Source organism: Patagioenas fasciata, chromosome 2 (assembly GCF_037038585.1).
Source record: "Patagioenas fasciata isolate bPatFas1 chromosome 2, bPatFas1.hap1, whole genome shotgun sequence".
NCBI classification, from domain to species: domain Eukaryota; kingdom Metazoa; phylum Chordata; class Aves; order Columbiformes; family Columbidae; genus Patagioenas; species Patagioenas fasciata.
The window spans coordinates 22328245-22353547 of NC_092521.1; the positions used below are offsets into that span (position 1 = coordinate 22328245).

A 25303-nucleotide genomic window follows, 5' to 3' on the forward strand; every position below is an offset into this window, starting at 1 on the left:
GCAGGACTACTAATTTACATCTTTCAGCAAATTATGTATGGTTAAACAGACACATCTTTGAGCATTTAATCCTTTCACTGCCACATCCACACAGGAATGATTTTCTCAGACAAATTTGTTTATGAATATTTAATATGCTTTAAGGATTACAGCTAATAATGCTAGCTTCTAATGGTAGCTAATGTACTTGAAAGATACATAACCATCTTAAATATTTTATTCTATCTTTGCTGGCTTTATTTCTGCAGATTGGGTTCTCATTTAAATCCTTACATAAAACATAAAAGCAGCAACAGAAGAGACTCACTGCTACCATAAAAATATTGGTATCTGACAGTGCAATTATAAAAGTACTTCACTGGAAAACATGCAAATAGATTACTATCAGCAGAAGCATAGAAATAGTAAGGCAAAAATGTTTCATTTCTACTCACCTAGTGTTGTTCAACGTTTGTCCAAAAATATCATTTTGTAAAATATTTGGAGGGGATGAGAAAACCCCATGAAAATGAGATAAAACAGAATTGCAGACCTGGCGCAGCGTCTCAAATTGCATTTTCTCTGTTTCTTTACCTTCTATTTTTCTTCACCACCTGTCTTAAAAGTCATCTATTTTGTACACACCATCAAATGCAAACATGCCAATCAAGTTCCATATTTCTCCTGATCTCTGTAAAAACTGTGCCTAAATGAGCACGGGCTGATGGTTAATTGTACAATCATTATTCTTCTAATTCAGTCGTAGAAGATTTAGTACCCGTGCGGCTTTCTCCTGACTGTAGCAAGAATTCTAAACAGCAGTGAGCTTTTTGGGCATTCCCAGCTGAAGTGTGAAGCTGAGCTGCTTTCATGTACTCTACTCATATTTCTCTAAGCCTATTAAAAACACACAGTGAATAGATGCTGTCGTCAGGAGTTTCAGCACATCTGGCTGCCAGCAATAAAATCTCAGAAGTAAAAAAAATGAGGACAAGGCATCCTCACACTGTTACTACTGTCTAAGAGGAGGAGGATTTCTGCATCTTCCCCTCCTCCTTCCCTCCCCTCTAAAAATGACTAACATCACTGACTGTGTATGTAGGGTTTGGTTTTTTCTTTCAATGTAAAGGCAGCTCTTCAGAACAGAAAGATCGCTCTAAAATATTCTCCGATATAATAAATAACACGTAGCACTGAGACTGTAACAGTATATCTTCCATCTCATATCTGAAAAGCTTTACCATATCTTACATGAGATAACATGTTTTTCAGTGCAAACATTTAAATGTAATATCAATTCATGACTGAAGCAAACAGTATACATTCTATACATAAGTACTTGGTTAGGTACTGTACATACAGCATCAAGGCAATGATTTATCACACTAACTTGAACAACCACTAAAAGGAACGGCTGCATTATGTGTGTACTGCATTTAAAATTAAGAAGTCTTCAGCATCTTTTAAAAGTTTATTACACAGAATCAGCCATGATGCAACCAAGCAAAATCAATCACTTCTCTGGGTGCTCCACACCTGTCTACTTCCAGGAAAACCCACTGCCTTATGAGCCTACGTCTCCGGTACACACACAGCACAGGAAGTCAAAGAGCAAGAAGCAGAATCAGTCATCTAACGGAATACAGCGAGACTCTGCAGCATAACATGCACAGTGAATACCATTAAATGTACAGAAAATAAGCATCCTTGACTACAAAATGTATTTTTTCTCTTTTCTTTCAATGCTTGTTATATAATGTCATCCTCTGGCACAGTACAGAATATATTCTATCATAGACAAATTGAAAAATAACAATTAAAAATATTTTCCTTGGAATATCTCATTTTCTATCCACAGCTTTTAACATCTTAGCACTAATTACAAAATCTCCAAATAAACCAACATAAAATGAGGGCCACTATTAAAGCTCTTCCACTGAAAGTGATTTTAATCCCAGAAGATCTGGGAATAAGCAACCTTCCAGCTAATTAGAAGTGTTGTACTGATGTGATCAGAAGGGAGTACTCATCCAGGTTTCTTTGGACAGAAGGATGGCAGCAACAACTCAGATTTTCCATAATAAAAAAAAGAACAAATTCAGCTCTGAGCCCCTCTAAAAGAGATATAGGAGACTCCCTACTAACACCCATGTTACATATTAAAAAAAAAAAAAAAAAAGAGAGACAAAAATCTGCTAATAAAACTGTTCCCAAAACTCCTGTGAAAACCTACAAAGTACCACATAAAATAGTTTTTAATATCTATTTTATGCCTATAGCATACTGTGCATTATGGAAACATTTGCATTTGAGAAACCTATTACAGTTTGTCGTAAAAAGCACCAGGCTAGACGTATGGCAAAGGTGGTAACTGTTGACATCTTGTATTGAGAGCTAATGAGTACTACCTTTCTATAACAAAATTAAAACTTAAAACTTGGTAACCACTTTACTAACATTACAGAATATTCATGTTTGTAACATAAAAAAAAAAATTGCCTATACATTCGTTCCATCAAAAAGACAAAATTTTTGTATCCATGGCAGGAAACAGAATCATCTTATTCAACTTATTCTAATAATTATTAGACTTATATGCACCGCTTAACAGTTCAGAGATGATGTTGACCGTGGAGAACCAATATTTTATCATATATTTCAATTATATCACCGTTTGCAAACAAGGGCTAAAGATCTGACACTCACCTTTCTATGACTTAATTTTCAGATATTTAAAATGGAAGTTACGACATACATTCTTTATTTTTTTGTAAAATTGTTCTAAAACTAGTGACAAAATAAGAAACGTATTTAAAACTTTTATTTTTTTTTCATTTAATTTTGTGGTAAGGAATAGTACTCTGCAGCTATTCAGGCAAGTAAAACCTTTAATATGGAAGACATAAAAGTAAAAGGATACTTTTAAAGGCGAATACTCCTTAGCTGCTACTAGCAGCAAAATTCGTCTATAATGACAGAGGGTTTGTGCAAATACACGTTTTTTGAACACCTGGAATTTTCATCAAGATTGAACTTACTGTTGATAGAGGTATAGGGGGGTTTATTTCAAAAAATAAATGCTACAGAAAAAAACAAACAGAATTGCTTTTTTTTCCTAACCCTTCTATTGTCATCCAAGAGACCCTTTGGCCAATAAACAATTCTTTCTTATTATTGTGGTATTAACACTGTAATGCAGACTTATTCCTAAGCCCTTTTCTTAGTTACTTCCACCTTTTCCAAAATGTAATCATTTGGGCTGAGAAGAATCAAGGAAGCAAAGAGGCCTGGCAAGAAAGGACTGGAGGAGGGGATGGAATGAAGGAGCATGAGCTGAGTACCCACCCTTTCAGAACCAGAATGGAACTGACAATCAAAAGAACTCTGTGGAACCACACACAAAATTTACTTCCTGTGCATTAATATTGTCTGAGAACAAAACAGTACAGAAACTAGTTACCTTATGTCAATCCTGGTAGTGATCTTCAAATGTGTCAGTGCTTTTTATATTAAAAAATTTACTGTGGTGAAGGGCACAGTGATTTAGTGTCATTTTTAAGATTTAGCAAATTATATCCTCAGCATTCCCAGATAAGAAGCCTCACACAAGAATTCTGGAACAGACAGGTTTTTTTGTCTGGTTGGTTTTTGGTTTTTTGGTTTTTCCCTATTTGATATTTAACTTACTTACACTTGAGATTTCCTATTCTATTCTTCAGGTCACTCACTCTACACCTTCCAACATCCATATTAGAAGAAAAAGAAGTCCTACCTGCACAGGCTTCTTTTTACAAAACATCCCTAATCGTGTACTTCAACACCCACCAGGTAAGCCAAGCACTACACAAGCACTTGCAATTCTGGCATTTCCTAACATTTGAGGGTCTGATTCAAATAATTTCGATAGGGATTTTTATTATTTTATTTTGTGTATTCATACTTACATATAAATCTAAACACTGTTGCTAGTTATACTTTGATAATGATACATTTCATTTCTACACCAATTTTACAAAGGATTTCATAGACATGAACACAAAGTGCTTTAAAGATATTGCACAGAATAGGAAAAATGGGTACCAGATAGTCAAAGCAAATACCAGACATGGCTGACAGCCTATTTCAAAATGAAAAGACAAGCCTGGGAAAGCATCATTGGATCCATTAAGCCAGGCTACACTAAGATCCATACAGATATCTATTTCTCTAGCCAAGCGGAATCTTAATAAAAACCCTCCAGCTAAGAGCAGTTTGGAAGAAAAGTTATTCTAGAAATCTCCCAAGTATGTATGGATATTTTTTCAATTTATATAAAACATTTGTTTCAAATATAAGATTAAACTTCTTTGAAAATAATTCTAGGATTCAGAAAGCTCTTAAGGTAAACATACTGTATGAAGTTGACAATATGTACAAAAATGTTATCTCAAACATTACTTAACGGCATCACTTCTTTATTATAGTCACACAGAAAAGACATTTCACAGAAAGTTATATCTTAAACAAGGTAAAGTCATGCAATCCCATTAAAGCTATATATTTCAGCTCATAAGGCAAAGACTGTCCTGTGATAAAAGATACTATCAACTACAATTTTAGATTCAATTCCATTATAATTTATTGGATATTACGTTAGTTCAGTGGAATCACAGAAGAAAATGGTAGAGATGAGCCACTTGGAGTTTGAGGGTAAGAGTGGGTTTTTCTAAATGCACATGAATTCAAACCTCTACTTTTTCATCTATACAGTAAATAAAATTGGGTAATTAACCACACATAATGCCTGTAATATAGCTGCCATTGCTCTTCAATATGTCCTTACCAAAACATTTAGCTAAATATTTAGGATTTTTTTTAAAAACTGACCATTTAAGCATTCTCTTTATAAAAAGAAAAAATATCTGAACAAATGCTTTTCAGACAGGTAAGTTAATGGTGGCCTTGCACATTGCATGATATTATATTACTGCAGTTCATAAAACTACTCATTTTGGGTCAGATTAGCAAGCTGATGCCCCAAGCTGGGACATGATTTTAAAGGACTAACTGAAATTAAATTCAAGGTTGGATATTTCACTTTGCTACTCCAAGTGACATGCAACCAGAATTCCTTTGGCAGTAAAGCACATATTCATTTGTAGTTCTTCACATCAACGTTCAGCTTCACAAGAGAAGTTTAACAAGAACTAAGCCAAAATCTACAACTGTCAATTTAATCACATAAGAAAAGGAGTCATAGAAGCCAGTATCCTCAATATCTAGGATAGGAAATTATAAAGAGAGTGATGCCGATAAAGCCCCAATCCCAAAATGATAAAAGTACCTAAATCCAGGCTGCAACAAAGCATCGGTCTCTGCCCAAGAACTGTAAGAATGAATCCTCTTCTTGAGCTGGCACATGAACAGTCATTCAAAACACACCCTTCTTTTTATTACAGGAAGCCTGGCAATTAGAACAGTGCCTAAGAACATGGAAAACTGAGTCCCAGGTTCCTCTCCTGGCTTCCTCAAATATGCCCACAAAGTCCTCATCAACACCCTCTTAGCTATTCCAAAGGGAATTTGTCATTGCTGTTGAGGCTGTTCTCTGTCCCGTAAAATAATTAAATATTGAAAGAACTATTTAATTCACTGAGTTAAACATTCATTGAGAACAGAAAAGTGATACTGATTTTATTCCCTGGTAGTCAGGTCACAGATCTACAATGGAAGATACTGAAATTCCAGCTAAGAGATCAAGCCTTGTTACAGAAAATATCCACTAACAAACTACAGTAATGTAAAAGAAAGTTAATTCATCCTTGTGTTTAACCACCAAATATTGTTTTTTCTTGGTTGCATTTTTATCTCACTATCTTTTGCATTTCCCTGTTTCCTTAGTTTCATTTTTGAGGCATTGTATCTATATTCATATATTTCTTTTCAATGTCCCTCTTCATCTTCCTCCTATTTAGCCATTTAACAGTAATCTAGATTCTCCTTTTAGCCTAAGCTACAGATTTTAAACTGAGGATGTGAGACTTAGAAATCTGGACAGTCTGTTTATCCATTTTTTCTGTCCATATTACCGTCTATCACCATGGTTATTATGCTTGAGGAAAGTGGTTAACTTCATACAGGCATAAATATCAAAACAGTTAAATTCCAGCAAACTGTGTGAAAATCAGCATCATCATAGCTGGAGAAAGTCAGTGCACATAGAGGAAGGGTGGGCAGAACTGAGCCAATTGATTTTGGCAGAAGAAAGACAATAGGAATATGGTTAATAAATAGCCACGTCATTGCCATCTTAAGTTTGACGATATCATCTTAAGTGATAGGAAAAGGTTCTTATTGCGATTTTCCACATCACAGAGGAAACATTATAGGCTGTATTGATTCCAGTGCTCATAGAACCACCTCTCCAGTATTTAACTTCCTCATTCCTCAGTTTCCAGTGGACTTGCTGCTAATGGTATTCCATGCACAAAGGAGTAACCAAAGTTTATCTCATGTTCTACCAGCAGGAATACCAAATAATGAAATAACAACAATTTATCCTTAGAATGAGCTTTACAAAAATAGCTAATTGTCACAAACTTTGTAAGTACATGATATATTAAATACTTCAGGAAATGAAGCTTCAGTGATCCGGTTCAGGTTACAGATAACAATAATGACAGTCCTCCAGAGAAGATGTATGAACCCAAATCCATTCTCTTATTTGCTGTGTTTAGGGTGCTAGAACTTTGCTGTTCCAAAATCCATTGAGCTGCCATTCCCTGTAGCAGCCACTGCCGAGTAGCCTATTTCCAGTGAAATCAGGGATAACGCTTCATGCCAATAGCCTTTGGATCAAGGCCCAGAAGCACAGTTCAGCACTCAGCCTCTAGTGCATTTCCAGATCTTGGAACTGCTCAGGTGCCCATGGAAGCAGTCGGTGTGCTGCTCCTCAGCCATGAGCTCACAAAGCAAGGAGCACAACACTCCGAATGGTTAAGAGGACACTCTCATTAATCTGCTTACATTCAGGATAAAATACAAAGATAAGTTGTCAGTTTATATTTTACACCTTTACGGGAAACTGAATATTCCCATCTCTGAAAATTCTCAGAACTAATGTCATTAACATGGGGGGGAAGAAGTAAGCAAACGTCTTTTTCTAATGAAATACAAAATTAACCTTGACATGTATAGATTTCCAAGAAAGTCAAGGAGCAAAGACTACATCAGCCCAAAAGGCTAAGTCTTGATGAGAGATTCCAGATCTGCTTTGGCCTTCCTAAACAGGAAAGTGTCAACTGTCCCTAATTAGGTGTGCTGAAGTTCTGTGGTGAGACCAAACAATTCATTTTCATTCCCTGTGTCTAATCATCATCTAAGTAAATGGGAGAAATAATCATGATCCACTGATCAGTATGGCTCTAAAACTTTTTAAAAGGTGACAAACAAGTTAAACATGAGATTTTATTCATTTGAAAATAATATATTTTACAAATAAATATTTGGAAGCTGGGATTTTACCCTATTTTGACCAGCTATGGCTTAAGTAAATTCTAAATGTATGAAAGGAAAAAATGAAGAGTTGTGAAAGTTAAATGCTAGATGACTTGTGTATTATGAAGTTTGAGTGTTAAAAAAAACCCTACATTTTTTAAAACTCAGATAAAACAATGAAAGGTCTGAATTTGCTCCTGATGCACATACTAGGAAATGTGCCATATGTTCACTCGAAAAATCCTGCTGTTTGGTCTAGTATGGACACACACAAACTGGCACTGACCATCCTAATTGCGCATTCCAGGATGAGTAAGATAGAGGAAAGAAAATAAATAAATTGGACAAGGGAAATACAAAAATTATCATTTGTCCTTTTGTTAGTAATGGTGATAGCCTATACCACAATAGTACTACTTCTTGAAATGATTCAGTAGATATGCCTCAGAACCAGGTATGCCTCCCAGTATAATTATTTTTAAGCTATCTTTAAAATGAACAACTTTGGCTTATTGGTTAATTTCCTTAGCTCAATATAGATTATGGCTTCTCAAATCTCTCCACGGAATTCTTCATGCATTAGTTGAGAGGTAATATGGGGAATTTTATTTAAATGTGACAAGGCATAGAATAGTTGAAAATAATTACATGAAATGTTTAATTTTAATTATTTCTCTTATCTCTCTCCATCTCACGCTTCTGAATATTACCCAATATATACAACTTGAATGGTGAAACAAAAGGCTTCTATTTCTAGGGTAGACCACAGAACAGAGAAAAAGCACAAGTTGCATCTTGTGACTCGAACATATGAAATGATACAGCGTGGCGTTTGAAGGCTTTTTCCAGCACAAGTGGTAAGACACTTTGAATTTTGCTATTTTGATAATAATATCATATACTACGTAACATGTTCACAAAAACAATTCTGAACACTAATTTTAAGTATATTGTTGCCTACCTCTGGTCTGCAACAAAGCTCTAGTGCCCAGTTCCTGCCCCACCAGATCTGGGCATTTCTAAGTACTCCTTGCTTAGGGACTTCTGTGCTTAAAAAGGAAGATGTTATTGATTTTAGGTAAATTCAGAGTTTGAATTTAGATTGTCTGAATCAGTGCTTGAAGTTATCAACACAGATCACTAGATTCCACTTAAATACAGATGACTAAGGTGCATAGTTTAGAAGCCTAGCTATCTTTTTCTTCCTGTATAATCAATAGAAAGGAGCAAGTAAAAAAAAAATAATCATGTGACCAAAAATTGCATGAGTGCCCAAAAATAGGTTTAATGAAGTGTTCTCATGCTTGTCTAGGTACCTTATTTAGGAGGTATGAATATAACTCTGTGGTTGCATTTCTATTGCTGGATCTGAGAGCACTTTCCAGTTCCTGCTTTGGCTGTGTTCTGACAGTATGCAAAAAAAGAAGTCCAGGTGTGCACATTCCCTTCCTTTTTCCTACCCATGCATTGTCCCAGCAAACAATCCACGCATTTTACAGATCTGCATGCTTTCTAGCAAAATTCCTAGTGATGGTTAATCTCCCATATTAAAAAAGAATACCTAAAATATAGGGATACATGTTTTTTAACACACTACCCTGACCTAAGACATAATTTACCTAAAAAGTGCTGGGACAGAATTCACATTTGGCAAACAAAAACAAGCTATTTGTCTAATAAGTGTAGCAACTGCTTCTTCAACCTGCAAGACCATAATTCACATATACTTCTAATTTTGTTTCATGTCTATAGGACTGGTAGGTTTCCTACAGGAGAAATATATCTGGTTTTCTCCACTAAATAATACACATTTGTGCCTGTTCATACATGGGTTATAAAATACATAAATAATATTTTTAAAAGTATTTTAAAAATACTATTAAGATGGGAGAATTGGGCAATTGGAGTTAGAAAAGGTCTAACTGAGACTTCATTTCCCTGAATAAAGGAATAGCTGCATTACCTGACAGGAACAGAAAGCTGTTATACTCTGGTTGAATAAACAGAGGACTACGTGTAATACACATTGATACAGCAGGCTCAATACGCAGTAGATGTTGCACCTTGCAGAATGCGTGGTTTGGTGTAGTATATTTCAACCAATTTTACCTTCAGCTGACTCACAATCAATTGATATTTCTTTGCACCTTATTACAGTACATGAATTCTGCTTTATGCCTCATTTGCAGTTCTGGATGGTTCACCAATGAGATGTGTCTCACTAGTCAAGAAGTGGTGGCCTAGAACAGAGATTTGATTGATTTTCGAAACAATGCATTGAAAACTTCATCTGCTACAAAACAGATTTCTGGTTTTCACCTTCATCAGAAGTTATCATTTGCCATCTTTCAAAAAAGAAAAAAAAAAAAGAAAAAAAAGGTGATTTAAAATATTACAAACAAAGTATTATGCATGATTAATAATGCAAAATACTGAAATCAGAAGCTGAAAATACATGGACTAACAGTTTTCAGACATCTGTCTTTCCTCTCTACCTCAGAATGATGTGTTAACGTGAAAGTTGATTTCCTCAGTGCTGACAGGCAGTTTGTACTTTTATCTCTTACTCTCCAAATTGTACCAATTTAAGAGAGAAGACTAAGAGCACAAAGCAGACAGCAAAAATTAAGTCCTACAACAGCCCACTGATGATTACCAACAACATAAGTGCAGCCAACACAGTAATGATTTCAATGGATACACTCAGGTAAAAAGATTATGTTCTCTTTTTGAAATACACCGTTATCATCCTCTTTGGAGGAGATCCTTTACATAAACATTTCTTTGGGGGAGCAGGCTCATCATAAAGCTCCATAGCATGTAAAGTAACAGTTACGTTGATCCTGAAGTTCATGGTGTTTATACATTGCAGAAATTGTATCTTAAGAGATTTATTGCAGTATCTCTACTTTCAGATGACTGATTTGGACCTTAAAAGGTCTCCAAATTTGTGTTGAGTGTCAATGTGTCCAGGTGATCTGTGATGGAAACAAAGGCTAATATATGTGTAAACTAGAAGACTGATCATTCTCCAAATGACAGTAAGATTAAAATTAGCCTTTTCGTTTTGTAGAACAGGAGCTAAGAGAACACATTTATGTACTGGATTGTTTATTAATTTCTGCTGTTCAGTACACTGGGTAAAAGTTGGAACCTTCCATATCTTGGTAACAAGTTCAAAGAGGCTAATTTATCTTTCTTTCATGTCACTATAAGATTTATGGTCTCCTGGGTTGCTCCTATCTTCAGCTGATTGGAATACCAGAAGAATATTTTCCTGATGATCACACACCTCTGGAATTCATTTTCTTTGACAGTGTCACGAAGCCTGGGTTTTATCAGGACTAAGGCAGTGTAACTATCTTACTTTGGAAAGATTTCCATTTCATACTGGAGATTTATGTTAGTGGAGTAAAGGCAGTGCTGGCCATTACATTAAAAGCTTTGGAAATGGGGTTAGTGTTAATTTCATTAATGATTGTTGTAATAACTGTAAGGCTTCATGGTACTTGATGATATACCATAGTATAAATTTGCAAATAAATCCCATTTTTAGAGAGAAAAAAATACTTCTGAGTGAAGTACCCGTATGCCACATAGAGCATGAAATTTAAAATGCTTGTCTTGAGGGAAATCTCCTGGTTTAGTTAGCTTCACTGGGCTTCATTCTGAAAAGAACTGACAGCTTTTGTGAAAATCTACAAATGAGACTCGAGCATTCTTAAAAATGTGTTTAATTACTTGAAGAAGGAGCGAAGAAGTAAAGCAGGTAAGAATAAATGGTATTGATCTAAGCCAGTCCATCAGTCACTACTGCAATGTAGTGTCTGTCATCATCCAGAACAAGTTTGTTGAGGAGAAGCTGAGATACTACTACTATTGGTAGTAGTATCCAGAGTTTGTTTTGAGTGAGTCTCATCTCTAAAATATTCCTTCCTTTTCCATTGTTTAAGTGACACATCTTCCTTTATTCCTTCTCACTCTGATTATCACGGAAGAATCTCTGTATCAAAAAAAAATCTGCTGCATTGCAACTATATTGTTTTTGCTTTCAACTTTACTTCAGTCAAAGATCCAATTTCTTCCTTCAAATATTGATACATATTTTCTAAATGAAAATAAATTCACCAATCATTGTATTTACTTGAGCGAGGAGGCATGAGAAGCACCCAAAATAAACACTGTTTTTTTAAGAAAAGGAAATACAAGTTACATTGAGTTTCTTTCAATAATTCCTTTTGAATGGTACAGGAAGATGAATCATTATATGTCCATTTTAAGAATAAAATGCAATTATCTCAGCATCATGAGGAGATGAAATTGCTGACCTGTCTAGTTGTTGATTTTTTTATATATTCAAGAGGTGCGATTGTAGGACTAATTGTGATTCCTCTTCTAGCTTAAATATTTTTCACAGTTTTAACTGGAGCATAAAGATACAACTGAGGCAGGTCCATTTTTTTCAGCCCAGTACCTCATGCCAAAGTCAACAAGATTTAATTAAAATTAATCTACCTCTGGGAAAAATGGTTTTGTGCACTGATTCGGAACTTTAGAATGCAATGTCTCTCTGAAGCTTCCCAGTTTACTTGGAATTACAAAGAAAATCAGATGCTTTCTGCTTTAATTTTATCTGCTCTAATGGCTATTTTTTTTTTTAGGTGATCATCAAGGAAGTCTATCATTTAAGGTCTAGGATTTTCACAAAGTCATTACAGAATAATACCTTTTGCAGCTAAGATACATTGCTTCCTATCAGTTCATTACCATAAGAACTGTTGTCCTTGCTGTTTTCTTTTTGCCAAAGAAAATAGGTTTTCTGCAGCAAAGTTCATGGTTTGTCCTGCTACATGCTGCATAATAAAAACTTACTTTGGCAGATAAACTACATTCAGGGACCCATTCAAGGACATAGTATCAGCTGACAAAACACTGGACCAGAAACTAGGAAAACTGTGTTTGGAGCAACTTAACCTCATTTTATTCTTTGAAAATGATACACTTACTGAGGTCCCTAACAGCATTTCCAGGAAGGCCAGTGCTGCAGAAATGGGCACTTTCTGATGTCATTTTCTGAAACACCAGGGCGTGATTACAGGGCATCGTGCTGCACAGGGCAGAGATGTCAGAACAAGTCACGTATCCACAACCCACTCCATACCATACATAGATATTACCTTGAATTTTAAAACTCTGCTTTAAGTTAAGAGGCATTAACTTCAGATCACCTACATTTTCTACCGAACTTCAAATGACATTGTACCGCACTACTTTGCTGGAACAGGTAACTATTCCCTTAAAATGTCTGTGATTGTCTTCCTTTTGGTTAGTAAAGAATGCAGCAAGGCCTGTTTTTACTGAAAGATATAAATTGACATTTCTCATAGCTTGGGAGAGAAGCATCCACTTAGTTTAGCACAAATCTGAAAGGAAACTTATGAATGGTTTCAGAATTGTTGGAAATTGAGGAACAGAGGTGGGCTAGAGCTAGGGGAAAGAAAAAGAACTCGGCTAGAGAAGAAAAGGATGTCTGTCTTCAAGTGAAAGAATATCATGGGGTACATCTTTGAAACCACTTCCAAGGTCTAGCCCAAGTTTGGTAAGAACTGACACCAATGAGAAAGAGATGATGATACACAAAAGAAAATGAGCTAATAAAATAAATAACCAGATAAAGACATTCCAGAGTAGCCAAACGGATAAACAAGGAACTGGCTTGAAGAAGGAGCAGAAAACAGAACAATCATGCTAAATACAAGGCAGAAAACAAAATGGCATCACTTAATAATCTAATTTTTAGTTATGAAAACACATTCATCCTGATCTTATTTAATTTCTTTTCAGTTATATTTTTCTAAAATCTGACTTAATAAAATAGATTGACATTTACTAAAATTATTAAACTTGTCATGTAAAAAATAAATGACAACTAAATTGCACTACAGAAGTAATTGCTTCATCTTTTGTGACTGCTATGGGCACAAAGAGAGAGCAAGAGAAAGAATTTGTACCAGTAATAATTACTCATTGTCATTACTTTTCATTCCATCTATATAGCTATGCTAAAGCATGAAAATAAAAGGTTATTCATTGAATTGCATCCTGAAAATTCCAGAACCACTTTGCTGTCAGAAAATACAAACTTGAGCTAGCAGAGTCCTTTATTAAATGTTATCCATTTCCCTTGGCTGTGCTCCACAGATGTAACTTATTCACCTTTACACACCAATTTTGTAAGCATGAAACTCAAACAAAACCTGTTATTTATCTTTCTGAAGAGAAATTAGCCTCCAAAGAACAAAGCACAGCATAACTAAGGATTATGAACACACAGTGAGCTCTAACATTCATGTTTGTGCAAGGTCAATAAAACAGCACTTAAGAAGATCTGCTCGACCTACAAAGGTACTGGCCTCATTAATTTAAAAAACTGAATTAAAAATGCTACTACCCTCATTTTTTCTCTGGTATTGCTTTCTTTCAGGGTCAATTTAGCTAAAAGCAAAACTACATTTAATTCCATAAATGTTAGCTGCAGTCAGTACTTAACAAAAATGTTCCATATTCTGATACGGCCACAATCTCTGTTTACAGATATAGATCATTAATGGTCTTTTAGCACAGTTAAAGAAATAGCTGTGATACACAAAAACATAACACTGCAATGGAAGGCCAAACTCTCCTTCTAAGATACCAAATATCAGCACCAAATAACAAAACTTCCCTAAGTTCATTCTGCATAAGAATGAGAAAAATCAAGTAGTAAGTGCTAGTTTTCAGTAAAAAGTATGCAACATATACGCATAATCAAGAAAAAAAATAAAGTAATCAGTAACAGTAAGCAAATACAAACATCATGTTGCAATGGAATTATTTTTGAAAAGGTACTCTATGGTAAATTGTGAAAATGAAATTCCCTAACACTGACATGAGATTTGCTCAATGCAGAGAATGACTGCAGCTGAGCTCAGATTGTCACTTAAAGCTGGAATTCAATCTCTTTGTTATGTGTTTAATTAAAACACTCTTTCATGTTTGAAAATAATCACAGCAGTTGTAGCAGTTGTTAAGGTAGGTTAGTTCTGCAATGCTTAGGGAAATTTCCTCTTTCTTTCTTCTCCAAAGAGACGAGCTTTCTCTAAAAAAAAGGATCCTAAATTGTATTTACCTTTAGTCAGAGCCTCAACACTACTCAGTACAGATTTTACAACTAAAAAAAGGCTGGCCTTAAAAATTATATTTATTTACTTATTTATTTTGATAAAACATCATCAGAAGAAAATATATAAAAACAGCTGGCTCATTGGTTGTTCTGCTGCTTTGGATAAAATAACAGTACAGAGAGGGAAGCAATGCACATCTCAGAAAAACCACATTGAATTGACAGTGTGGCTGTGTGTCCTGAGTGTTGTGTTAGCACTGTCACTGTTCCTGTGAGCAGAAGACCCACAAAATCGAAATTAGGAGACAAACAAAATTGCACAAGCAGTTTTGTTTCTCAGAAGACAGACAGTTCTGCAAAGGCAACGGAGAGAAAAAACTCCCCCTTTTTCCAGGACATTAGAGCAGAATGTAAATGCCACAACCCATTGCAACCTATTACTAACAGGCAGAAATATAATATACCTCTTATAGGTAGTCTGGGCTGTTAATAGATAATGTCAGCACCATTCAGGAACTTCTTACAGAGACTCTGCATTACAGATGATACCAAACTCCTTACTCATCCTTGTAGATGTAGATTAATCCTTGTCAGAAGTGTCTAATTATTTCATTAAAATTTCTGTGCTGAAGGTTTTCAGACTTTCTTGGACCCAAGGTACTTCTTTTCAATAATTAAATACTGCATTTTCTCTGGCTCATTTCCCATAAATTTCTGTTACTTACTCTGGCCATAGATATTATTAATATCCTTTTTATGGCATTCCAGATTGAGAAAGCACATAAGCATAGCTTTAGTTTCTTTCTGAAAACTGGAATAGCCAAGAAATGTTGATCCACAACATGGAATCTATATGTAAAGGAATGAAATAATTAGGAGTTCTGTGGAGAAGAAACTAACTCGTTTGTTTGAAGTTATTACTTCCAGAATCATATGAAGCATACAGTGAAATGGAAGACAGACAGCACAAGAAACAAAAGCAAAATTACTGAGACTACTGTTTTCAGACTGACATTGCTTTCACTTTACAGCTTCAAGGACTGACTGCCAAAGTGGTGAAAAATGCTGGAAGAGAAGCAGGAAGATGAAGATAAAACCTTATTCACATGCAGTTTAAATCCCGTAAAACTTAAATCTTTAGTTAATATGTTAAAAATACTGTAGGGTACAGGGAAAGTCAATGACAGCTCATTGAAGTCATGCATGGAAAAGAATAGTAATTGAATTTGAAACTCAACCTGCAAAATACTTGTACAAAGTATTAGATTTATTAATGAAGTGAAAGAATACCATTATGCTTTCTCAACAGTTGTGCGGTTTTTCTACTACAGTGGACAACAATGTTAAAAAGAAAAAAAAAAAAAGGTCGGTTAATTCTTACATAAAGAATTCTAAAAGTTTAGAAACACTGTTGTCCTTCTGAGCACAAACAAATCTGCACATACCCTTGTTAGTCTTGGATACCAACTTCCTTACTTTAAACACTTTCACTATTATTTTAACATTGCTCACTCTCTTTAAATATGTCATCAGGTAGAAAAACATAAGTGTAAAAGTTAAAATGCCTTGAGATTATTGATACTTTCAAATAGTCTTAGTTCCCACAGGTTGAAGTAAAGATTGTACACTCTTCTAAGACACCTGGGCTAAAGATACATCAACTTGGGTACTTAGAAATAGAAACAACCAAAATCAGATGTGGCACTATAGTGCTGTGTCATATGCGTTTCAGACGAAAATTAAGGATTATCTTGGGAAATGACAAATTTCCAGCCTTACAGAAAGAAACATAATTGACCGATTCTTTAATGTCACATTGTCATATTGTAAATTGCAATAAACTGCCATCAGTGATGTTCTCAGTATCAGTTGTTCATAATCGAGTAATTAAAGAAGAGTCATTTGAAAAATACGTAACATGAAGCAGATGGACACATATTTTCGTTTATTTAATTCATGCTGCTCTTCAATGTTTCTCAGCTAGCTTACGCCTGCTTTTTCCTCTTTCCTCCTCTTCCCTCTTATTTTGGTCTCTTTTTCCTCTCTCTTCACACCCCAACATCCCCAACTGCAGTCCCAAAAGACAGAGCCTACGCTGCCAGCTCATACTGGCACTCCTTCCAAGAACGGAAGCCAAGGGACACGGGGGACAACTTTCATTCTATTGCCATTGGTAACACAACAGAATAAAACCTTTATATGTGGTAAACACATGTATACATTCTATAAAGAATATATGCACGAAACCTCCATCTTCAGATCCAAATAGCCTCGACAGTTTTGTTTGCAGTTCTTACTCAGAATAAAATGCATCCTCCAAACCCACTATAGTGTGTGGGAACCACCATAGAAATCTTTTTTCCTGAGATAAAAGGGATGATAGAAAATGAACCCCCAAAATAGGTATGTATCTTTGAAAAGAGGAGGGAAGCAGGATATATTTTAACTGTGTCTGCTGGCCTGGAAAATAAATACTGTTGTTGTGCAACTCTGCAGCTGCTCACTCTCTCAATTTGTTTTTCTCATTCTGTTCTTTATGATTTAATCTCATATCCTTACAGTTAATCTGAAAAGGGTTCAGGCACTTTTATTCATTAGTCTTGCTTTAAATCATGATCCTATAGATCATGATCTTTACAGATACAAGAACCAAGTCTCTTTTTCTGACATGGCTTGCCCTCTGATAGATGGAGCAATAATAATTTTACATGAAACATGGGAAAAAAAACTTCCTAACAACACTTGGGTTTTTTTGCATTGAATCTCATGAAAAATATCCTCGAGGACAGCTTTTCTTACACTAATAGAATGCATCACAAATATAGATAGTAAATTCAAAGTTAACATTTTCAAATTTTGAATTCATACAGGATAGATTAGGAAAAAAAAAAAACAAAAACAAAAACAAAACCACAAAAATTCATCAGTCACATCTACCCAAACTTCATAACATAATAGGCATTATATTAGAAATAGTTCTGTCATCATAACCTTGCACTGGGAACAAACAAGGGTTGTTTCCTACTTCAAGAGCGCTATTGCTTAAAAAGGATTGTAAAACGCCACATACACAGAAAAGAGGTTTGCAAAGCAACACCTCTAGAATGTCACAAAAGATATACAATTTAAACCACTGAATTCATAAGTGGAAAATGACTGAAATGGCTTTGCAATGGATCCTACCAAGAGCAAGAAAAATAATTATTTGACAACTCAAGCATAGCAACACCACCTAAAGATCCAACAATTCAGGCAAACAGAATGACACATAAAAAAAGCTTTGTATCAGCATTAATGTTCCCTGTTCCCCAGCTTTTTTTATTAGGATGTTGTACACATTTTAATAGGACATTATAAACATTTGCTTTGGCTTAAGCTTCGGAATGAAGAAATCAACCATTTCACAAGCTGATTGCCTGCTACAAAATGACTGAAAAAAGATTATGTCTATACAAGTAATTTTGCTGCTAGAAAGAAAACACAATGTATTGAATGATGAGTAGCATAGGTCTTGAGAACAATAAAGTACATGAATGGTTTTGATCAAAATAAAGAGAACCTTTTTGTATAATCCAAAATTAATGTGAAATTGGATAGTACAAATCAAAGAACTGCTGTGCATAAAGCCATAAATCTAACATCTGTGCACAGCAGACCTCAGAATGGACCTTCTCAGTCTATGGATTACATAGAGTAACATTTTGCATTTCTTTGATTCACATCATTTGGGAATTTTCAGGGAGCCTAGTGTTACACTACATCACCATCCATACTCTGCTCACAAGGGTAAGTCTGGGAAAACCACTACAACCAGTTACTTCTCAATTGCCCTTAGCATAAAATCTCCACGCAATACAAATTATGCTCATCTCACCTCAAACAACGTCAAAAATAAGATCATCAGTTACTGAAAGTAATCAAACACTGGATCCTATGGTGTGCCTGCTGCCTCTGCCTGCTCCGTGGGTTTACTACATGGAAAGCAATAAAAGCACTATAAGGCAGATTATGAAGATTGGATATGAATTAGATAAAAAAAATAATGGAAAACTGTTCTGGTCGTGGTAAGGACAAATTCCCCCTGAAGAGTTTTTGACTTCTCTGTTTTTCTGTAATGGATCCAATACAAGAAAAAAAGTCCTATGATAACAGAGTGGCTGAATTTCTGCATGGAATTAAATTAGGAACAGAAAAAACCTGTCATGATGATCTCCCATGTAACAGGTTTCACTACTGCATAGTTCTGTTAATGTAAAAAAACCCAACAACAACAACAATGAAAAACACACAACACACCAAAAAAAAAAAAAAACCATAATGTGAAGCACTCAGAAAAGACAGAAGACCAGAAGCCTTTAGGAAAACTTATGTACAATTGCCTGACAATAACTGCAAGTTTAAAATAGATAGTATGAATTTTGTATGAATCTTGTTAACTTGAACAATAATAATAAGAAGAACATATATGGATTTATACATTTTATTATTAAAATTATATCAAATTCTTATACATATTCTATGCATGACTTCATTATAAAGATAATAACGTATTATTTTTTGTTCCTAACAGTGGTCAAATGTAAAAAAATTCTAAACCTTCCCAGTATTATTGCTGAGAACACCAATGGTACCACAGCACATACAGGTCCAAACTTAAGCCTTATCGCCATCTTTCAGTTCTGGAATAGTCTCTCGCAGAGATGCTGATATTCTCCTCTAAAAGCCCATTTGACCAATCAGACATTGACTGGGCATCAAGCAGGAGTCTTTTTCATTATGCCCAGCAAAGGAAAGACAGTTAATATGAGGAAAATTAGGGAAGAAAATTATTCAGAAGACTCTCTAACCTTCAATAGCATTCTAAGCATACTTGTATATGTTAATATACACTAGTAGTAGTATCCAAATAAAACAGGAAGAGGATAATGACTGAAAAAAACAATCTGGATTTAAACAATATGCTGAGTAGAAATTATCACAATCAGCTGAATGGTTCTGATTTCAGGCACGAAGTCTACATTCTTCCTGTGGGTAAATATTACTTCATACTGTCCAAGTTTATCATATAACTCTACTTAGGGTAAATGCATATTACATATCTCAATTATATATTTATTTGTATATCACTCTCTCCCTCTCAATTTCTGCATGCATATAATATAAAATTGCTTTCAGAGTTACGTTATAGCTGAGAAAAAGAAGGGGGTTTCGATCATCAATTTATGTATGATACTATTTTCCTGGCAAAAATAAGGAAAAAAAAAAAAAACACACAACCAGAAGATAATCAGTCTCTCTCCTGCTCCTTAGCATCAAGTTAAGCTGCCAGTTGTATTTCTCAGATACCATGCATGTAACTGAGGAGCACTCAGAACCATTAATTACTGAACCAGCTGAAATCAGAGGCAACAGGTAGAATAAGTTTAACAAAAAGGGTTAGATTTGTTATTGAATAAGACCAAAAATAGGAAATAAAATACGGTGGAATACAGGAGGTGAGGGGAAAGGAAAACAATTGTATTATATTAGCTGTAAAAGTTACTATAGCTTTCTAACTTGTTCCAAGTTTGCAGAATTAGCACTGTAAGGAGGTCATAGCTGGGCAGCAGAGGAAGGTTGCCAGACTATACTGCTCTGGTTGCCAAAATCCAAGGCAGGTGGAGGTCTCTGGAGATAGAGGGTATCATTGCTGTGGAAACACGTGAGCAAGCTCACTCTCCTCTTTGCCTTCCCACCATATTTAAAGTTCTGTTCTGGTCATGCCTTGAAATAAAATATATTTCTTCAATGAAACAGTTTTTACTTTAGTGTTCTAGTAAAATATAGCCACAGAGGTTGAGAGCCTTCTGGTGCCGTTTGGTATAATCACATCAGGAGAAAGGGAGGGAAGTTCCAGATCCAGCCTCTGGCTAAACTGGGCCTTTCTACATTAGCACTAAGAGCGCCACAGTTTCAACCAATGCCAAGTAACACTGAGCTAAAACAGTGAAGAAAAAATGTTCATACTAACGACAACAACCAACAGCAAGAAACTGAGAAACCATGAAAAGACTCAGGTCATTACACAAAGATTTCACCATCTTTTATAGTGTGTACAACAAGTACTACCAGATGCTTTAATTCATTAGATTCAACAGCCACCATCTTCCATTAATCTGCTTTTTTGAGCCCTATTTTGGATTGCTAAAGTTCTGCCATAAAGGTAGTGACCATGAAAGAAATATGGTAACATTCTGTACAGCACAATGACTATGATTCAACAACACTGCAAGCACACGCAACTAGCTCTGTCACACTGCAACTGTCATTTCCCGTGTTGGATTTTTAAGGAGAAAGAATGAAGAACACACATTGTAAATTACCATCTGAATACAAAAAGAGACTCCTCAGCTCAAAAAGCCTAGTAGGTATTTCATAGGCTACAGAATAAAAATAAGATGAAACTTAAAAAGATAAAATTTGTAGCATAAATTTAGCATATCCGATCAGTATAAACATTGAATAGTTTCTTACCTGTCTGAAGTTGTGTCACTTGTTACTTGATGCCTTACTCCTGAGCCATTCTTAATTGAGTCTTGTCTTGTGAGCCCTTGAGATCTGTTTTTGTCCGAAACTTGTGTGGATATGTCACCTGATGGTCCTTGGTACTGCAAATGCTCCTGCAGCTTTGCTTTCTTCTCTTGAGGTGCTTCCTCGTTCCGCAAACCTCTAACACCTTCTTGCTCAGGCTGCTGTGGTGCATTTGTTCCACTGTTATAGAACCAGGCTCCTGATTTTGTGAGGATTTCTTGTTGTTTTCGGCACAAGTTACATACCCACATTACCTGTTCAGACATATTTAAATGGAAAAACTGTTAGTGTGTAAATACTCCAGAGGAAGTTTTCATCAAGCATACATCAATTGATTGTTGCCATTTCCAAAGACAGAAAGAATACTATTTTAATTCTTTCTATTAAAATTATAATGGTTTAGCTACAGCACAATAAAATATGTCTATACAACCCTGGAGGAAACTGGTTTAGAAAAAGAAAAAATCAAAACTTTTATTCTACCTTTGCTTCATCATTTATTATAGAATGGAAAACCACAGATAAAGGCAACATAAATGAAAAGGATCTATATATTGACATTCCAATGGCAGTAAACATAAGATTTGAAAATGAAGATTATAGGTTGAAGATGACAGGACTATAGAAAAAAGTAATAAATCATTAAACATTTAATCTACCCTCTTACTAAAAGTAAGGAATTTTGGAATAGATCCTCTTCTGTTGCAAACAAGTAATTTTATTATTCTCCAAAATGCTCTGCTGATTTACTTCAGTGGTGGTCTGTATCTTAGATTTACATTAAGAGAGTTAAAGAACTGACTTGACTTTCAAAGTTGTTGTAAATTAAAGCCATTTTATAAATAAAGTAACACAATATATATGGTGGTGAGTGTCTCATAGCCAAAATTTAGCTTTCAGTGTATGCTTATTAAATTATTAAATGATTACAACATCCCAGTTGTGAGATTCTGCACATAGTAATGAGATTTTTTTAATATTCTATAGTGTACTTGCTTGAAAAGCTTTTGTATCTCATCACCTTTGTCACATGGCAGTGCAGGAAATTGCCAATGACAATTATCTGTACATTAATTTCTGATTCAGTTCTTATGTTACATAAGTAAAAGTCAGAATGTAATGAAACAAATACTAACAGACCAGTTATTAATACAATAGCACATTCAAACTGGTTATTACGTTACCTTAAAATTTGGATTGTACATAGCATTAATTCACTACAAGCCTAGTCCTTCACCTCTTAATCTTCACTTTTCTTTAACCTTAACTCAGCTCTTCTGTTCTTTACATATTATTGTCTTGGTTCACAGACAAAATGGTGTCATTTTTGCTGCATGTTCCTTGAACATCTACACTCAGCCTTCAATCTAGTTATCATGCCTCCCGTTCTAACCCTAGAGCAATGTGCCTCTTTTTCAAGGGTTTACAGTACAGGGCATTCGAAGGCTTACATTAATGATCTTCAGTATTCTTTTAAATGCAGGTAGCTAGATGGTTGGATCACACAGAAAATGTAGTTTCTGCCTCCACAATGCATCTAGCTCAGTCCACCAAAAAAGGCTTCAGAAGCTGTGATCTGTATCTTATCTAACAGAAAATGTGGACGATGCTGTCTAGTCAAGTCTCACCAAAATATTTTTACGAAAGCTTCATATAGAAGGCTACATGGATGCAAAGTTCATACTCAAATTAAACTCATTGATTGCCTCATTCACAAACTGCCAGGCTTGACCTGGAAAAGGAGGCATCGCTTGCCCATTTAATGGTGGCAATGTGCCCCATCCTGGTAAACTTCCTTCTTTGCTTTTTACAGTGCTGATACTCCGTCTGTGAGAACTCATGTCTGCTTGTCTCAACAAGATGGAACAAACTATCAGATCAGTGCCAGTAAAAAAGAGAGGCTTCCTGAGTAGCAGCTGACTTGCTGAAGTAGGTTAGATGTCCTGAGAACAAAGGTCAATACTGTTTATGCTTCAGGCCTGGCCATCATGCAAATACAAATGTAAGAACAGGTCTGTTTTACTTCTGCTAATTAAGTTAGAAAGTACACAAAACCTCCAAACTGAAATTTCAGCACCAAAAACAGAAGTATTTTTGCCCTCTTTAATCAATAGCGATTAAAAGCCTTTAACATTTCTGGTTGGTTTCTACACAGCTGGAAGCAGTTCTAAACTTTCCATGTATGTGTCAGCACATTGCAAGGACCAGATCTGAACAAAGTATTTAAGTATACAAATACACAATAACTTGAATGGATGAGATAATATCCCCCAAAGTTTTTGTGTGCTATTTTTCCTTCTACTAGTAGATATTAAAAAGTCACAAAAACTAGATATCACAATGTAAACACTTGAACAACTACATCCTTGGCTGACAGCCACATTTTGTCCCAGGACAATGCACTCCAGGATGACCAGTATTATTATTTTGTACACAACAGAATGAGAGGTCCTTCTGAATGAATATGATTTAATATCTCCTCCTCTAAAAGCAGAATCACGAAGAGTACTCCTGACTTAACCTCTTCCCCATGACACACCAAATTTAGTGATCTGTTTCACCACAAATGTGAGCTCCTGCCAAACTAGGGAGATGTATAGCAGAACAGAGCAATCCAACTGTCAGCACCGTCAGACCCTTATGAAACAAGCAAACATTTTACGATTAAAGTTCAACCAAAGCCAGTCCCTGATTAAAGATGCTATACCTATCTTTGTTGTTGCTATCTACTGTATCATCATCTGGTATTGTACTTCCATCTCTACAGCTTGGAAGCTGGTTTTTACTGTCAGTGACACTTCAAGGAAGACATACTATCCCCCAGGCCCCACTGAAGTCAAACTGGTTCTAACTGTTTTCATTGCACAATGTTTCTTACAGACTACCAATGTAATTGGGTCAGACCTGCATGAAATAATATGATCCCTTAAACTGAAAGCTCCTCATGAAACAATTAAATGACAGACACACATGTAAGATCGTGTCATAAGAGCACAGGTGAGAAGGCGGCACTTTCCTGGAGAGGATTTCTCCTCCTTCCCCCAGGGCGCTGCGACAGTGCGCTCAGCAGCTCACACACACCGAGCAGCTCTGTCCCCACCATGTCCCAGCCAGGACAGAGCGTTTCATGTGACTGAGGAGGGAAAGGGGAAACTCCCCGAGGGGACTGCATGCTTAATACATGCATTCTGGCATATCTGCAGAGAAGAACCACAGATGTTTCCCTTCTATAACAGGAATGAAAAAAGAGAAAATCCCTTCCAAGTGAACTCTGCACACTGCTCCACCCTGCAGAGTTCACCTCTCCTGAACACATTTTGAACATGAACATCAGTGTTGCAATTTGTGGGTGTCAGTTCTTCTCAGCATGGGAACACTGCCAATATGAAAAGGAAAAAACGGACAAAAAATTGCTCTCCAACATCTCTAATTATTCTTTAAGTACTAAGTTTAGAATATAAAGCACTAGCAGTACTGTATCGAGATGCACATCTCAGTACAAAAGGCTGAAACACCATCTAGTGCTTAGGATAAGAATTACTGAAGTTCTTTTCAAAGAACTCACTTCGAAGAACAAAATTGAAATCTTCCTCTATTTAATATTAGATTAAAAGACACAGTACATTTGACTACGTATCAGCCTGAGTTTGATAGTTCAGACACCACAAGCCAAGAAATAATTACACCAAATCCTCATAAGCCTTAGAACACTACTTCGAATTACAGATATGCAGTGGTGCAAAATCATACTGGAAGGTTCCTATAAGACAGTAAGGCTTATTATTGCAGTTTTACCAAATCTTTTAGAGTTCTGTTTGGCAGAAGCACATAATATATTTGCATTATATTAACATATGGGCTTGCTGCTAGAGGTCTTCAGAAAATTTCACTTGGTTTAAATGTATATATATTACTGTTATTGTCCTTGTATTTTATGTAATAAACAATTCCTTAAACAATATACAAAGTAAAGAGCATACAACATTGAAAGCAAGGGGGAGAAAAATGGAAGAGTAGGAAAACTCTTTGCTTAGGTACAGCATCAAGGTAACTAATCATGTTTACTAGCACACTAAAAGTAGTCTCTCTCTTTTTTTAATCTGTCACAAATGGAAA

At 35.5% G+C, this 25303-nt stretch overlaps 1 protein-coding gene across 37 annotated transcripts in view; it reads right to left on the minus strand.

Annotated features, from left to right (window-relative positions):
- RIMS2 (regulating synaptic membrane exocytosis 2) overlaps positions 1-25303 on the minus strand; it is a 466824-nt gene that overhangs the window by 327544 nt on the left and 113977 nt on the right. For 25 of the 37 annotated variants that reach the window (XM_071803874.1, XM_071803876.1, XM_071803871.1 and 22 more), the window contains exon 3: positions 21131-21441. In XM_071803874.1, coding sequence (XP_071659975.1) covers positions 21131-21441 — 311 coding nt within the window. Of the gene's footprint in view, positions 1-434; positions 935-21130; positions 21442-25303 lie in introns of those variants that run through there. The other 12 variants (XM_065830168.2, XM_071803896.1, XM_065830167.2 and 9 more) reach the window with 4 other exon arrangements.